The sequence below is a fragment of the Vespa velutina genome, chromosome 23 (assembly GCF_912470025.1).
Source record: "Vespa velutina chromosome 23, iVesVel2.1, whole genome shotgun sequence".
Classification (NCBI taxonomy): Eukaryota; Metazoa; Arthropoda; class Insecta; order Hymenoptera; family Vespidae; genus Vespa; species Vespa velutina.
In genome coordinates this window covers 3073521-3091498 of record NC_062210.1, presented here as the reverse complement: position 1 = coordinate 3091498, position 17978 = coordinate 3073521, and the positions used below count along the sequence as shown (strand labels likewise).

General features: G+C 31.3%; 1 protein-coding gene and 1 long non-coding RNA gene across 2 annotated transcripts in view; one reads left to right on the top strand and one right to left on the bottom strand.

The window, feature by feature from the left end:
- LOC124956653 overlaps window positions 1–7715 on the bottom strand; it is a 68358-nt gene extending 60643 nt beyond the window's left edge. The window contains exon 1 of the long non-coding RNA XR_007103326.1: window positions 7432–7715. This is a non-coding gene — a long non-coding RNA (uncharacterized LOC124956653). The remainder of the gene's footprint in view (window positions 1–7431) is intronic.
- The window catches only part of LOC124956642 (monocarboxylate transporter 10-like), a 35014-nt gene extending 21438 nt beyond the window's left edge, over window positions 1–13576 (top strand). The window contains exons 5-10 of the mRNA XM_047512720.1: window positions 285–453; window positions 1250–1414; window positions 6295–6577; window positions 7376–7550; window positions 11726–11932; window positions 12423–13576. Coding sequence (XP_047368676.1) covers window positions 285–453; window positions 1250–1414; window positions 6295–6577; window positions 7376–7550; window positions 11726–11932; window positions 12423–12853 — 1430 coding nt within the window. The 3' untranslated portion in view covers window positions 12854–13576. The remainder of the gene's footprint in view (window positions 1–284; window positions 454–1249; window positions 1415–6294; window positions 6578–7375; window positions 7551–11725; window positions 11933–12422) is intronic.
- Window positions 13577–17978: the final 4402 nt, after the last annotated feature.

Genomic DNA, 17978 nt, shown 5'->3' with positions numbered 1-17978 from the left:
AGTAACATGATAATACGCTCAAAACGGCACGAAACTTTCTAGATTCGTAGATTTTACATGTTAAAAATAAAAACAGGATTAGTTTAAAAAGTTTCGAAAAAGTGTAAGCAATTTTTCGATCGCGTCCTTTGTCAGCTAAAAATAAATGAAAGCTTATTAAATCTCTAATGAAATTCATCATATATAAATGAATAATCCCAATACTCGTTAGCATTGTTTCTTGATAATAACAATAGTTTGAGGAAATCGTAGACGTGTTTCTAACAATGGAATGAATGTTCTAGCTTGGGCAGGAGCTCTAAGTGCTGCGGTTTCCCGTGGTTCCGCTCCACTGGTCGTTGGCGCGTGTCGCCGTGGAAGTACGCGGCTCACCGCTGTGATTGGTGGTCTTGTATTGGCATTAGCTTCGCTTTTTACTTCCTTTGCCCTTCAAATGCATCAAGTACTTTTGAGGTACGTATTTACCTTCCTGAAATATCACGTAGTACAGGAAATATAATTAATATGTTTTGATTTCTTTTGTGGACCGACGTTTTCACTTCTTTTGTTATGAAGGTCATTGAAAAATAAACATTAAGGGAGCTCGTAAAGTTCGTCGCAACGAATATAATACGTTATTTTTAATTAATACATTTATACGTATATATATATATATATATATATATATATATATATATATATATATATATATTAATTTAGATATTTCGTTAGAATAAAAATTCTATAAAAATTTATATATCGACGTTTTTAATAAAAAATAATGTATCTATGGTATAAGCATTTTCCAAGGTTCTTTTGTTACGTTGATGTTTTATAAGACGTCCGACAATATAAGACGTAGCAAACAGTCCGTTTGAGACTCATAAAAAGGCTTCTAGGATCTTTCAGTTTCTTACAAGTAAGAAGAATCACTATGACAAAGCTCGCCATTCCATTTAACGATCTTTCAAAGGAGCTTTTACTAGAGATATCAACGTTACAATAACGAAAATTTTTAATCAACTTTAAGACATTTTCTTAATTAAATTTAACGCGAATCATGTAATATGAGGGTGATTATTAAAAAAAGCAACAAAACAAAAAAAAAAAAAAAAGAAAGAAAGAAAATAATCTATGACTTGTATGATAAATTAATTATTATAACCTTATATAATCGGCAAATGTACGAAAGCCTAATTTACAAAGTGTATATATATATATATATAGTTGTGTGTGTCTATGTGTTTTTTTTTTGTTTACAACGCAACAGCTACGGCTTGGTACTGGGCACAGGAGCCGGTTTGGTAAGAGAAACCGCTGGTTTGGTACTCGGCCATTACTTTAGAAGACGACGAGAGTTCGTTGAGATGGTGGTGCAAGCTGGCACGGGGGTGGGAATTGCTCTCTTCAGCGTATTTTACAAGGAAGCGGTTGGGTAAGTTATTACATATATTATAACCCTCCACACGTATAACTATGATAATGCGTCTGATAAAAATATTCAATTAAGATGAGTAACGGCAGCCATTATATATCATCCAAAACCACGAAGCATCGTACAAAATTAGATTCCTCGTACCTTAGACATGAAATTTTCTTTTTCTTTCTTTTTTTTTTTTATTTTTTTTTATTTTTTTTTATTTTTTTTTTTTTTTTTTTTAATATAATTCATTCAATTAATTGCAAAGTTATTTTACAAAACATTTTATAACGCTCGCTTCAAATTATTTATTCGTTCAAAATAACGAAGACTATCTTACGAAATTGAATTTCCTCTTCCCAAATGGATTTTTTTTTTCTTTTTTTTTTATATATATATATAATTCATTAAACTAATTGAATTCATTTAATTGTCAATTTATTTTATGTATTATGTTTTAGAGGTTCGATTAAAATTATTTGTCATTAATTTATCTTCGTTTTCAAGTTATCGTCATTGTCTCGTGATCATTGAAATTTTCCGATAATTACTAAATCCTAACGATTCTATCAACTACTTAAATAGTCCCGAATTGCTGACGTTATTGGAATCGAATGAAATCACTCTGTGGAGCAATCAATATCGATTAAGAGACTAAATTGTTTTCAAGTATTTCACTTAACAATCGATCCTCTTTTTCTTTCACGTGTTTAAACTGTAAAGGGAATCTATGACCCATTTAAATCTTGAGATCGAGAAATGAGATAAATGTGACAGAATTTACAAATGAATTTTCATTTTTTTCTTATGATCAGTGAAATATTTTTATGTAAAATATTTAATGTAATAATTACTCTTTAAAATTCAGAATAAAAAAAGAAAGAAGATCAAACTTCACCAAATATCTACTTGTAACTTTTTATCTGCCCAATGAATTTAATTCAACAAAATCCAATAGCACGGACATATATATATATATATATATATAATAACATTCACAAACACACAAAAGTAATTACTTGTTTGAAACAAAAATCATCAAAGAGCGCAACGTACTCGGTACAAATTGCGAACGTCGAAATGCATCTAAATCTGAACGTAGCATGGATATAACAGGGAGAGGAAAAAAAACTACTCTCTTCCTTTCTCTTTCTCTCCTACGCACACACTCTGTCTACGTGTCTTCGTTTTATTGTACATTTTCACACCGTGTCAGCGATATATAAATATATATATATATGCCGTAACCTTTTTATGGTATATGAATATAAAAATAAGAGATAAATTCGTGATCAAATAATTGAACATTTTACGTTCTACTTTCGATATTCCTAGTCGTCGATAAAGTAATCTATATGCAGTGCCTCTTTTTAATTACATTCTACAAAAACGTTGGTTAATTTTCAATCCTTTTTCAGATTATTTCAAGATAAAAGACTTTCTAAGTGTTTAAATACAGATTATAAAACTACAAGTTGCTAGTTTTTAACGATTGGAAATAAAAGTTAGTATCTTTAAAATGAAGTATATTGTAAAATGTTTAGAAAAGTAGACAAAAACAGACAGAAGGTATTAGAATTTCAAGTAATTAGACTTCCTGCTATTTCTCTCTCCCTCTTCCTCTCCCTCTCTCCCTCTCTCTCTCTCTCTCTCTCTCTCTCTCTCTCTCTCTCTCTCGTTTCCATTATTTCTCATTAGTGATTAAAATACAGGAATTACAATTAGACGAAGTGAAAGCACGGCACATCTTCTTTATAATCCTCGCGTTAGATGAATTCGACACGTATGTTTCAAATCCACATTCCTTTAATTTTAAGTGATAGGATAAAGAGTAGAGAAAAAATGAAAAAAGAAATGGTGTTTAAAAAAAAAAAAAAAAAAAAAAAAAAAAAGAAAGGTTTATTATCTACAAAGCCAGTCGTTTCAATTTGAAGGCTTGAGAATCAAAAATAACACATCGTTTGTCGATGTCATACTAGGCCAATGATTTGTTAGAAGAAGAAATGCGACCAATGGCCGTTTCATCCGGAGATTAGACCCGTGTAATTACTGGAATAACGTTCGTAGGTCTTCACTGTAAATTCACGATTGAATCCCTCGAGAAAAGACAAAGGAGAACATGAAGACATTAATAGGACAGAGAGAGAGAGCGAGAGAGAGAGCGAGAGAGAGAGAGAGAGCGAGAGAGAGAAAGAAGTAGTAAAAACACATGTAATACATACAGTATGGATATAAACGTCATAATTACAAAGATCATTTCGAAATACTTTAATTCGGAAATGAAATAATGGAATTTCTCATTCGAATTAAACTATAAATTCCATTAAAATTTTATTGTGTCTAGTACGAAAGCACGCAGTTTCACTTAAACCATTCATTTTTATAAGCTCTTCTATTCTCTCTTGATACTATATTCCGACTAAATTCAGTGTCCCGCGGTATTACTGCAATGCGGTTGTGTTACCTAGATTAAGCTTCTGAATTTCTTCCAAAAAAAGCGATGAACGTACCGATCGTTAAAAAAGACAACTTGTATTTTTTAATATCGTGAATAAAGTAACAACAGAATAAAAGAGAAAAGGACAGAGAGAGAGAGAGAGAGAGAGAGAGAGAGAGAGAAAGAGAGAGAAAAAGATAGATAGGTATCTTTCGGATCGATTCGCACGATTTACGATCGAATAGATTTTAAAGGGTGGGAGGGAAAGGGAAAATAGATAGATAGAAAGGATTACTCACGGTCTCTCGAAAACGTTCGTGTTTCATTGAAAATTTTTGGACGTTTAAACACGAAGTCAAAATTATTTACTTACGTTTAGAATTAATAGACAGACCTGGTAGAAAGTTGAACAGATGTGGTGAATTAAGATGAGTCGAAGAGCATCTAATGGTTGATTTAACACAGAAGGAAGCGAGGAGAATGGGGTAGGGAATGAAACAGAGGTGTGAGGAATGATAGAAGAGGATATAGGGGAATATTCGCGTTAAGCTCGTTTCTAGGAGGTGGGGTGGGTTAAAGGGTGGTAATTTTGAGACGATATCCTTGGCTAGAGATAAGCGATGTATATTATGACGAAGAAAATGAGAAGATGACGAAGGAAAATGAGGATGTGAGTGAGAGAAAGAGAGAGAAAGAGACAGAAAGAGAGAGAGAGAGAGAGAGAGAGAGAGAGAGAGAGAGAGAGAGAGAGAGAGAGAGAGAGAGAGAGAGAGAGAGAAACGACGACGACAAGGTACCAGCAGAGATTAATGTGAAATTACGTGGGAGAAATTTAGGCCAGGGATTAGAAAGCTTCGATCGTTCTGTGTATATGTGTGTGTGTGTGTGTATGTGTGTGTGTGTGTGTGTCTTTCCTCTGTGTGCGTATATGTGTTGAATCGTTCGTTTCCGAGGATGCCACACGTGTACCTGCTAGCTTTGAATGAAAATGCAGTTGCACGCCCACGCTTTGTCGTTACCGAGGAAACACACCCACGCGTGATCTTTTTCCTTTTTCCTTTTTTTTTTTCTCTTTTTTTTGTTTTTTTTTTTGTGAAATACACCACTCGACCGTACGCTTCGTTCGCCCACACTGCCGCATCGCTACGACTACTATCACCAACATCACCAATACTTTTACTCGTACGTATAGTAAATTTAACTAGACAGGATACAGAAGATACGTTTACTCCCACGCACCTTTATATCTCTATTCGCGTTACCGTAGCTGTAGCGAAAGATTGAGTGGGTGAATGAGTGTGGAAGAGAGAGAGAGAGAGAAAAAGGGAGAAAGAGATGGAGAAAAATTCAAACTAAAAATCCCTGAAAAGGTCTCGTCCTTGAGTATCGTAAAGTTCTTCGCCTTTCACTGTTTTTATCGGGAAGCAGTTGAAGAGCCATCGAGCAAATCTCATCCTACGTAAAATATGGAGATTCGTCCTTGTATTCGATCCCAGTATATAAAAGAGGGATATAAAGAATTATAAAAAAAAAAAAAAAATAAAAAAAAAAAGAAGAAAAGGAAGGAAAAAAAAACAAGGAAGACGAAGAAATCCATTTTACGATTACTCGAAATTCTTAAAAAACTCATCGAATTATCATACCTTTTTCTTTTTCTCTTTAATATCAAGTTCTCAAATTGTTATAATTAGTCTGCTAAAGTAGATCTTTGTTGTTAAATAATCGTAGACTACAACCACGTGAAACACTCACGTATTCTATACATGCACGTTTAATCACTCTCTCGTATATAACAGACAGAGAGAAATGATGTTAAAAAAAGAAATAGGATTTTTCTGTTTCACCGGTAACACAAACGAGCGTGCTACCGTGTATAAAGTTTTAAAGCTGCTTCAGTGAGACACAAAAGCGTAAAGGATTCAAGGTCTTTCTTTGTCCTAGAAAATTTTAGGATGAGAGAAAGAGAGAGAGAGAGAGAAAGAGAGAAAGAGAGAAAGAGAGCTATGTACGTATGACAGTGCATTACGACATACATGTATCCTTTTCACGCTTTAATTTCTTCCTTACTATTTCATCCTTATTTATCTCATTTTGTCCTCCCTACCATTACAACATCGTATCCTACCATTATATCCTCTTTTTATAAAACGATAATATGATTTTGAACGAAAAAAAAAAAAAAAAAAAAAAAATGAAGAGATCAAAGTAAAAAGAGAAAAAAAAAAAGGAAAAAAAAAAGAAAGACGTCCGATCGATCGAAGGACACTGATGTGCCAATAAAAATTTTAAAAAATAAAAAATAAATGATGAAAACTAGGAACTCAGGAGCTAACAAATATAAAAGAATTTGATTATCTGATCGATAGTTAAAGGGTCAAGGATTAGAAATATGTATCGGTGGTGCATATAAGTGTCAGACTATATAAAACACGGATTCATAAGTGCATTGTCTTTTCAGAAAGCTAGGTTGGAGATTGGGGTTGCAGTCTGTTACGGGAGCACTCTTCTTGGCCTTTTTCCTGGGTCTGATTTATAGGAGTGCTTCTCTCTATCATCCTCAACGAAGAGCGATCTTACATCTCAAAAATCAACGTAGTAAAGTAAAGGAAAAGAAATCGGCGACAAAGGTACCGGCACAGCCATTGGTTGACCTCAGTCCTTTGGGAAGTCGACCAGTTAGAATGCTCATGCTGGCAGCTGGTGCAGCTGGTTTTGGACTTTACACACCTGCCTTTTACATCGTAAGTCAATAATGTAACCTTTGTTCTTCAAAGAAATAACATCGTACGATAATGAAATTTCCACAAAATTTCCACAAATTTTATAAAACATTAAAAGAATCGTATTAAAGGTACATTAAAAGAATTTTAGTAAAGTTAATTATTTAAACGAAGTACAAAAATTATCACGTTTTATTAGTTGCTTATTAATATTTTGTAAAAAAAAAAAAAAAAAATGATTCACGTAAAGAAATATAAAATAAAAAAAAAAAAAAAATCATAGGCATGTTTTTGTACACATTAAATAACTTTGTTCAAATATAAAATTTCGAGATTAATACAGTTTCGAATCCACGGGAACATAATTACGACATTGTATAAGTAATGATCAATTAGAGATCATGATTAATGAATAATAAATTCTCTTGGAACGAATCATTCTCGTGATAACAATATCTCGTTAGGACGTCTCGCCGAGTGTTAAATCCGATTCCACGCAATTTCTTTTACCTGAGAACTCTAAAGAAAGAGCGAGAAAGAGATAGAGAAAGGAGAAGAGATCGAAAAAGGGGCTCGTTAGCTAACGAGAAGCTTAATTATAAGATTTGCATCGCTAGGACGAAAACTTCTTTTCTCTTTCTTTATATATTTGTTGTATTTCTTAGTTAGGCAAGAAAGAAAGAGAAAGAGAAAGAGAAGAGAAATTGTCTCGACGCGATCGGTTCTAGAAGGGGATGGGGGATAGAAGAGGAGAGGAGTAGAAGGTGAAAGAGATTTGTAAGATGCAGAAGGATGCTTAATGAGAAACTTCACTTTCAGGCATTGCAGGGATATCAAGACGGTCTGGAGGCAAGCTCGTTGGTATTACTACAGACCTGCTTGGGTTTGGCAGCAGCACTAGGATGCGCGGCTTGGGGGGTAGTTACAGCCAGACCATCTGCTCAGTGCTTGGTGTCCAGGCAATATCTCTGCCAAGCAGCACTTCTCGGAGTTGGTCAGTACACAGAGAACACTGTTACACATCCAAGCCACTTTCCTATCGTGCATCGTATGAATCAAGCGGCAGCCACGAATACTACTTTACACGAGAACGCCGGATATTTCCTCGGATCTCTGCGGCTACCGATCTTCCCTCCCTCCCACCCCCTCCCACCCTCCTTCTCCATCCCCACCCCCCTTTTTTCTCATCCCATGAAAAAAAGAGAGAGATAAAGAGAGATATGGAGAACTCTCGAGCATCTAGAAAACTCGTAATCGTGATCGCAGTAAATACTAATCGCAGAAAAAAATAATATGTATAAATATTTTATGATGAATACTTTCGATATGAACGACGTTAAGTCCTACAAAGTAGTAACAACTTTCGGAGGCAATAAAAAATATCGTTTCTTCGGTATATTGCTCTTAAAAATGAAAATAAAATAAAAAGGAAAAGAAAAAAAAAGAAAAAAAAAAAGAAAGAAGTAAAGCAAGGAAAGAATGAAAGATCGTTTCTTGCTATCGCGATTTCTTCCTCATAAGTTTTATTACTTATCGAAGAAAGAGAAACAGAGAGAGAAAGAGAGAGAAAGAGAAAGAGAAAGAGAGAGAGAGAGAAAGAGAGTTCTATTATTTAAGTTTTATTACCCGCGGATAAAGTTCGAAGATTCATATAACGTCGATACATCTTCCAATGTGTTAACTCCGTAAATCTCGATAGTCGAAATTTCTTTTTCTTTTATTTCGTTCGAGTAGAAAACCATGAAAGTTTCGATCGACTATTAGAACATAATTTGAGAAGGATCGTTTCAACAAGAAATCGTGTTTGAGATGAACGTCTCTAGATAAAAAAAAAAAAAAAAAAAAAAAAACTTGTTAAGAGAATATCTTAATTGACTTTACGGGTCAAGAGAAACGACCAATAGGGAAAGCACTTTTGCTATGTAGAAAAGAAAAATCAAAAAAGTAAAACTCGATGCACACTTTTCAGGTGGACACTTAAAACTGCCTGTTAAAAAATCCCTCCCGACAACTGTCAAGTTATCACGCAAGTTAGCTTTAAGTCAAAAGGATAATCAAAGTTTAAACGACTCGGCGTAATAATGATAATGAAATTCTATTAACCAAAGCTGTTCTCGTTTTTTCTCATTCTTGTCTATTTGCTCCCTTTATAAAAAGAGAAAGAAAATGAGAGAAAGTAAAACGTTAAGTTAAAAAGGAGAACACAAATTTCTTCATTAATATATTATTATCATTCGTTTGCATTCCTAATGAAATTTTAAAGTATCTGCCTTTAATCATTTATAATTTAATTTCCTTTTTCTTGTCTACAACACCTATACGAGAAATAATAAAATATAAAAATCACGATATTATTAAATATGAAATAATAATATACTATTTCGCGAGAACGATATAATTAAACTTAAATAATATAAATGTGTGTTCGTTAAATTAAATATTATATGCTATTATACAGAAAGTTTAAAAAAGTGTTCTTGAATCAGTGGTTACGTCGACCACAACGTTTTAAATGTCCTCTCTGTACGAAGCGACCACTTTTTAACGATTGTGTCCTCTCTCTCTCTCTCTCTCTCTCTCTCTCTCTCTCTCTCTCTCTCTCTCTCTCTCTCTCTCTCTTGTAACATTCACCTATAGGTATCGTTCTGCGGACACGAATAAGAGAGAAGAAGGGGATGGAATAGAAGGGAAAAGAGGAAAACCAGAATGGAAAATACTTTTATGCCGAGAAACTGTAGCCGAGGGTGAACCTCGTCGGAGAATGGCGAGAGAAGAGAGAGCAGAAAGAAGAGAGAGAGAGAGAGAGAGAGAGAGAAAGAGAGAGAGAGAGGAACAGTATATGTGTGAGTAACACCGGGAAAAGAGCTCGGCTGACTTCAAAAGGATAAGAGGCTGAAGAAGGTGAGAGAGAGAGAGAAAGAGATAGAGAGAGAGAGAGAGAGAGAGAGAGAGAGAGAGAGAGAGAGAGAGAGAGAGAGAGAAAGGGAGGGATGGTCCTCGGTTCTTTCTCTCTTCAATGAAAGGGGAATCGTGGTTAAAGACACGACACCGACGAACTTTTTAATGGTATGGGAGAGTTCCACGATAGCCATCGTCCGTCGTCTCGACGAATAAAAAATTATTTTCCACTCGGGAGATCTCTCATTAGAAATTCTAACTTCTCTTTTTTCTTTTCTTTTTCTTTTTGTTTTTTTTTTGTTTTTTTTTATTGTTATTGTTATTGTTGTTACTGGGTTTTTCTTTTTTTTTTTTTTTTTTTCTTTTTTTTTTTTTTTTTTACGTTCATTCTGCTATTATTAAGAATAAAATAAAGTCCAGAGTAATAGATCGTAAATTTTTTTATAGGATTTATATAATCAAACAATAAGTTGCATAATGAGAAATATAAAAATCGTTTGAATGATACTTGTTTTATGGGATTTGTCATAATATTAAAAAAGAGATTGCGATAAAAATTATAAAAAAAAAGACTAAAAGGTAAAGAATGAAACCAGGAGTGATCGAAGGCTATAGTATTTTGTCATATAATTAGAAAATGAAGCGCGATAAAAATATAAAAATAAAAATAAGATATAAAAAACATAGAATAAAAAGACCAAGACTAAAAATGAGGAAAGCTAATCTATAGTATTTTAAGGAAAGCTAGGATACATCCAGGGATTCATGTGTAAGTAAAGAATTCCTCTTTTCACGGTGAAAAGAAACTTGACAAGTGAGAGCTAAATATACGGCCAGAGAGTTCCAACCCAAAAAGCGGCTTATCCTCACTCCGCAGGATCGAGTTTGCTCCCGACACCAAGCAGTATTCACTTGCAGAAGATAAACTATCTGAGAAAAAGAATTTGCAATTTTCTTCGTGTGATGTGTCCTTAATGGTGAAAGAAGAACGTTTTGTCTTCTAACGTGCGTTTACCTTAAATAAGAAACTAACAAATGATTTCGACGATTGTGATCGAATGGGATATCTATTTCTTTCTCTCTCGTATAGAAAATGAACGATCGATCTCAAAAATAAACGTACAATTTTTGTCAATTATTTTAAATAAAAGAATTAAATAAATTAGAAAAATAAAGAAAGTAATATAGGATACAAAGTATTTTAAATAGAGTGAAATCAAAAGGTCTTAGATGATTCTAAAACTCTATTATTCTCTTTCTAAACTTTCTATATTAGTAGTTTATTTTTCTAGATTATAAAATTATAAGCCTAATTATAATGAGACGAGAAAAAATACGAAGAAGTAATTAATTAATTTTGAAAATAATTATAAAATTTTTTACTTTGTGCTAAGAACTTTCGAAGCACCCAGTATAAAATCAGCTGTTACGATAATATCAGAGTTCCTTTAAAATATGCAACAGGCAAGTGTCAGAGAAAGTACACGTTAACGAATGTTGATGCTGCAAGCAAGAAAGAATGCAAGAACCGACGTTGGCTAGAAAGGTATAAGAACGTGTAATATATTATGGACGTAAAGATAAAGATAAAGATAAAGATAAAGATAAAGAAAAAAGAAAAAGAGAAAGAGAGAAAGAGAAAGAGTAAGATGCGAAAAATACTGGATCTCGAAGGGAAAGAAGAAGAAAATGAGAGATACGAGATACATACTAATTAACATAATTAACGGGAACGCAATTAGGAAAAAAATAAAAAAAAATTTTTGAAAAAAAGAAATAAATAAATAATAATTCGTACGTTGTTAACAGGTATTCGTATATTCTAAATATACATACGAATGAAAGCAAATATTGAAAAAATAAAAAAAAAAAAAAAAAAAAAAAAAAAAAATTAATAATCGATCGTCTCGTTGTATCCATCGTATAACAAAGTTTTTATTTTTTAACTTGGTATTCAAATAAACCATAGGTAGAGTCCGTGGGAATATTGATTTTTCAAAAAATAAAAAAAGAAAAAAAAAATAGAGCGAGTAAAGAAAATACAGAGAGAATATCAACGCTCGTATCGCTCGCTTCAATAATTACGCATGTTGATGAAAGTTAAAACGATTGAAATGAAATTAGAGAAAGATATAGAAATGAGAACGCATTAACGAGGTTAAATAATAAAAAAATTAAAAGAAGATATAAATAAATAAAAAAAATGATGAATAATATCGTAAAAGGAACGATAGATTAACGATCCGATTTAGGTTGTCTGTTTGTTTGAAGCTGTAGCTCAAGTGGCGCTTGGTAGCGTGGAAGGTTATCACGGATTGGTCTTGGCATCAGGCCTTTATGGAGCTTCACTCGGTGGTGCCCTTTACTCCCTAAAGATGTTGGCTCTCGAAAGACTAAGGGCAAGACATTTCGCTAGATCTTGGGCTCTTGTTCAAGCAGCGGAAGCATTGCCCATCCTACTCGGAGTTCCTCTTACCGGTAAGTAAAGATATCGTTGAACATGATTCGAAACATTAATATTATAATTGTAGAATAACTCTACTAGACGATGAAAAATGTTAAAATTACGACACGGGAATGAGCAGTTCCATCTATTAATTTAAATAGTCATTCGCTGGATATTTTAAGTCCGTAACTTTTCTCATGAATCTTATATTAGTTATAAAAAAGAAAAAAGAAAAAAGAAAAAAAAAACCCAGTAGTAAAGAACTAGAAAGAAGAGAAAAGAAAAATAATAACGAATGAGAAGGAATTTGCATGTTAAGTTCGCCAAATTAAGGAAGTATAGATATAGAAAATTTTCTACGTCCAGAGCGAAGTGGTTGGTTGATGTTAATAAAACAAAGAGAGAGAGAGAGAGAGAGAGAGAGAAGATGTCTTAACGAGTAAAACTTAAGATGTAGGAAGAAGTATCGTAGGAGGTTAAGTACCGTCTCCGTGGGTCTACTAAATTTGCGTTATCACGTAGGTTACATGAATGCTAACAGCCCAAGGGTGGGCTACTATGCGTGCACGTTGAGTTCCTTGTGCGGCGCCGCGTTGCTCTTCTTGGTCGGTTGGGGTCGACAGCCGACATCACCAGTTTTACCCGGGCCACGTTTATCCAGTCTCGGTGCCGTTCCACCGCCCTGTGCCTGTCCACCACCACCAAGACCAAGGTTACCTAAATCTCAGTCCCTACATGTACCCCTCGACGTTGAGGATAACGTACAGGAAAGGGAAAGCGAGAGTATACACACTGCCGAACATTATTACCAACCACAATTTCATGCTCCGCTTAGGCCGAGCAAAAGTGTACCAGAAGGTTTGAGTCATCCACATCAACCGGATCCTTATAGAACAAGACCGAGGCGTTATCGAGATGTTACCGTTATCGAACAAATTACCACCAGCGTTTAAAAGGACACTTTTCGGTAATGATACATGTAACTTAGGCTTCTAGAAAAGGAAAAAAATATGAAAAGGAAGAAGAACAAAAAGAGAGACAAGTACCTACTATGTTTCACGCCTTAACAAATTTTTAACGCGAAGGAATCTTTAAGAGTTTCGATTGAAGTTAAACAAAATTTTGATGTTATAATTCTTGAACTTTTCATTGTTCATGAAAACGTTCGATACGATAGCAACGATCTCTATCAAATAGCAAATCTATAAATATCCAGGCTGTTTGGCTTTTCAATCATTAAAAAGGAGCTTAAAATCGATTCTCTATTAAGGTACGTCAATGTCGGCAATTCCATGTGTGGGCAACATTAACGAAAGACCAAATGTGTTTACATAATCGTTAGTCTCGTGTGTGTATGTATCGTTTAAACAAGATATGTGTATGTAGAGAACGGATCGATCAAAATTTCCAGGGATAATTCAAAAATAATGATAATCAAAGAATATACAACAACAAAAATTAGGTAATAAATAAATAAATATCCTACGTTAAGAAGAAAGTTAAAAGTAACAATAAAAAATCAGTTAGATAATCGTAAGACTTAAAAAAAAAAAAAAAAAAAAGAAAAGAAACTATGATAGTTAATTAATATTTCAAAGAAAAATTAAAAAGAAAAAAAAAAAAAAACAAAAGAAATGTGCCATTTGACCTTCCCGTGAACTTTATCGTCGTCGTAATAAAACGAATAAAGAACAAAAAAAATATCGAGAGATGTACTTTCTTCTCTAACTAACGATTCAACACACGAGTGTATCTCTAGTAAAACGTTTAATGTAAATGAAGTTATCTTATTATTTGTACTTATCTTAAACGAGCGAAGTTAATTAAGTTCGCAATGAGTCGATTTACATATATACATACATATATATATATATATATATATATATATATATATATATATATACATATATATATATACATATATATTTAAACGAATAATCAAAATTGTAATCATGTAATAATAACTTATACAGGTTGATTCAAAAGTTCCTAAGTGGTCCAAAAGTTCACAGATAATTTTATCAATTACTTTTTATTTAAACTTTTTAAGCTTGCACTTAGATTTGTAATTTTACATAAAATTAGCCAAAAGATTCTCGAATAAGAGTAATCGATATTTAAAAACATTTATAAACTTTTGAACAATTTAGAATCTTTTGATTTATCCTGTATAAATTAGAAAAAAAATATCTATTCCCGTTAATGACGTCAGTTAAACTATTATACACATATATAACTACGAGGAAAGAAAAAAATTCTGTTGGCTAAAAAAACGATGAAATTTTATTTCTTATTACGTTGAAATTTATTTGATAAGTTAAAATGATAAAATTAAAATGTTTGATTAAACTTATAAATTCGTTATTAAAGAAAAAAAAAAAAAAAAAAAAATATATATATATATATATATATATATATAGATAGAACACATATCGCGCTAATGTCGCGGCAAAATTCAATGAATTGATTTCTTCCCAAATTCTCTCCATTTCGTGCATATGTTTATCAAATATTTTGCTATTAGATATCTAATGCACGGAGAGCAACAAAAACGCAACAATAAATTCGCGTTACATTACGTTACACTGTTACGTATAAATAATAGAAATTGAATAATGATATATGTATATTGGGAGCTGGTCTCCAACAAGAAATAAATACACACAGCCATACATACACACACATTCCACGAATTGTTAAATATTCTCATTCGCGTTTAAACATCGTACGCGTATTTACATTATGTATACATATGAAATATATATATATATATATATATATATATGTATACACATATATGCACAATACGAAGAACAAGATGGGAGTGGTGATGAAAAACGAAGAACGACTTATAAGGGAAGAAAATATTTATAGTTAAGACTGAACGTCTACGAGAAATTTTCTTCTCGCATTGACGACGACGATAAAAACAAATTAAAAAAAAAAAAAACAAAAAAAAAAAAAAAAAAAAAAAAAAAAAAAAAAAAAAAAAAAAAAAAACAAGGAAGATTTAAAAAAAAAAAAAAGAAAACTTTTAAACGCACTTTGTAGCATGTATGTGCATTTCTTAAGGAAATTGATAATAACAATTATAATTACACCTTCCTTCCCCTTCTCACACAAAGATTATCAAAAGATCAATTTTATTCGTATGATCGATCGTTTTTGAAATTTTCTTATGTTTCTTGCTGATCTAGAATAAAATAATTAGTACCTGATTATTATATATATATATATATATATATAATACAGTGTGTGCCATAAGTTTCTAGATGGATCAATAGTTTGTAGGTAAATTTAAAAATTAATTATTCTTTTTCGAAACTCTTTAGAATAAATTTCTTTTCAGGTTGTAAAACTATAAATCTAATTACAAGTCTGAAAAAAATCTGGAAAAAGAGTAATCGATTTTTAAAAATCACGTAAAAACTTATGACCCACTTATGAACTTTTGGCCCACCCTGTAATTAACGCTATTGCTGCTGCTGCTGCTGCTACTGTTCATGCTATTTTTCGTTGATATTTATAATCGTCGCGTTATATAATAAATCATAAAAATAACAAATAATACATATATAAACGTGAATTACAAGAAGCAGCTGTTTTTGATACGTAAACTTCAAGCTTTTTTTCTTCCTTTCTTTCTTTTTTCTTTTTTTTCTAATTAATATTATATTATATAATAATGTGGCGGTGTTTCGCTCGATTTACGTAGGATATGTCGAGAATATAATTTAGTAGGGTGGATTGTTGGAATGTTGCCAGTTTCTAATGGATACCAGATATGTTACGGGTTTTTCGATATTCACTCATATTTATACCGTTGGAAGTCAATAATTACAATATATATATGTATATGTATGCTTATATATATATATCTATATATATATATATATATAAGCATACGTGATATTTTCTCATTAAATTTTAAATGCATTATTTGTATAATTAATAAGAGAAGTTGTTGCTTCAAATTCTCATAATAATCATATTTTAAAAATAATTCGTATATTGTAAATATCTTTTTTTTTTCTTTTTTGATTATTAATTATTATTTTATATTGCACATAAAAATTGTTGAACATTATTGGGGAATATGTAACACATACACATATCTGCTATTCTAATATTTTCTCCTTATCGTGGGTGTACGTTATCGAATAAAACAAATATTTTACGTAAACACACATATATACGTAAATTTTCCAGCAAAATAAATGAAGAAAAAGAAAAGAAGAAAAAGAAGGAAAAGAAGAAGAATAAGAAGAAAAAGAAGAAGAAGAAGAAGAAGAAGAAATGGGAGAACATTTTTCTATGTTTAATATTAAAATATAGTTGTATAAGTGAGCAAGTGAGATATACGTTGAATTTAAATTTGTCTAATGCGTTATCATTGGCATAAAAATAATTCTATCATATTTATAAAAAAATATATTGAACTTGTTTCGTTGAGAACGATATTAAAAAAAAAAAAAAAAAAAAAAAAAAAAGAAAAGAGAAAAAAAAAGGAAAAAGAAATGTAACAGATATTTATATATAATGCAAATAAGAGATAAAGAAAAAAAAATATGGATTATCAATTTAATAAATAAATTATTAGAATGATGAATTCTATACGTTGTGATGAAAAATTAAATATATATATATATACATATATATATATACATACATAAATATATATATATATACATAAATATATATATATATATACATAAATATATATATAAAAAAAAAAAAAAAAGAAAAAAGCAAAACACAATATCAACATCCATAATTAGTAATCAATTATATAAATAGTGAATCTGCTTATTTCATTATAATTTCAGCTCGCTTGATTCAATGAAAAAGATTCTAATTAACTCGAAACACATTAATCAACATTATAACTAAATACACATTATGATCTCAAAAATCGTCTCTATCGAATCGTATATAAATAAATAAAAAGAAAAAATCTTCTCTAACTTGTACAATCACAACATAGATTTAGAAAATAAATAAATTTTCATCTTTAACAACATCGATAACTACGAAACGAAATCGATATATCGTGCGATATATATATATATATACATATATATATATACACACACATATATGTATATATCGTAGTTTGACGTAAATCGATTTAGAAACAATTCATTATTTCATAACCTTGTAAATAAAAGCTTGCAAGGTCTCCTGTTACGATACACGAAGCATTTTGTAAAGTTTTATAAATAGTTCTATGTAGTTACACAGCTGGACCAATAAAGTATATATATATATATGCATATATATACATATATGTATCTACCTGTACCCACATACATACAGACATACATAATGACACATATCCGTCTATTTGTAATGCATATGACATCAATACATATAATTAATAACGATCATAATTAATATATATCATTATTAATATCGATCAATATTATTCTTCTTCTTATGCAAGAACTAACGTCATTTCTAACCTAAACGTAGGGGTTGCGTCCTACGTAATAATAAATAAAAGTGCACATGCACATTTCTGCACCATTTTCTACCGTCTATTTTTTAATATCGTTTCAATTATTTTAAAATTATTTTTGAACAAAGATAATCAAACATGCATGTACTTGCCTGATTATATTCTCTCTTCTTCTTTCTTTTTTTATTCGGTGTTCTTTTCTTCGAACAATTTTTCATATAATTTGTAACTATTTTTTTCTAGATCATTCACGATCCCAATCACCTACAAGGATAAACGATTGTCAAGATAAAAGATAACTATTCTAATTTAGTACGATTTAATCAACACTACCAATTTGATGAATTAATTAGCACCGTATAAGAAAATAAATAAAAAAATTTTATATTTTTATTAGAAAACAAATTCATTAACGATACGTCGCCATCTTTTCAATAATTTTCAAGCGACTCAAATTCGAGAATCTTTAATAACGATGTCTGAACATTTGTGATATTAAAAACATGATATTACGTTTCAACAATACTTACGCAAGATAATATTTGTAAACAAGTAATTTAATACAACAAATATATATCAAAATATCACAAGAAATTATGTAGAAATAATAATGCGTATTA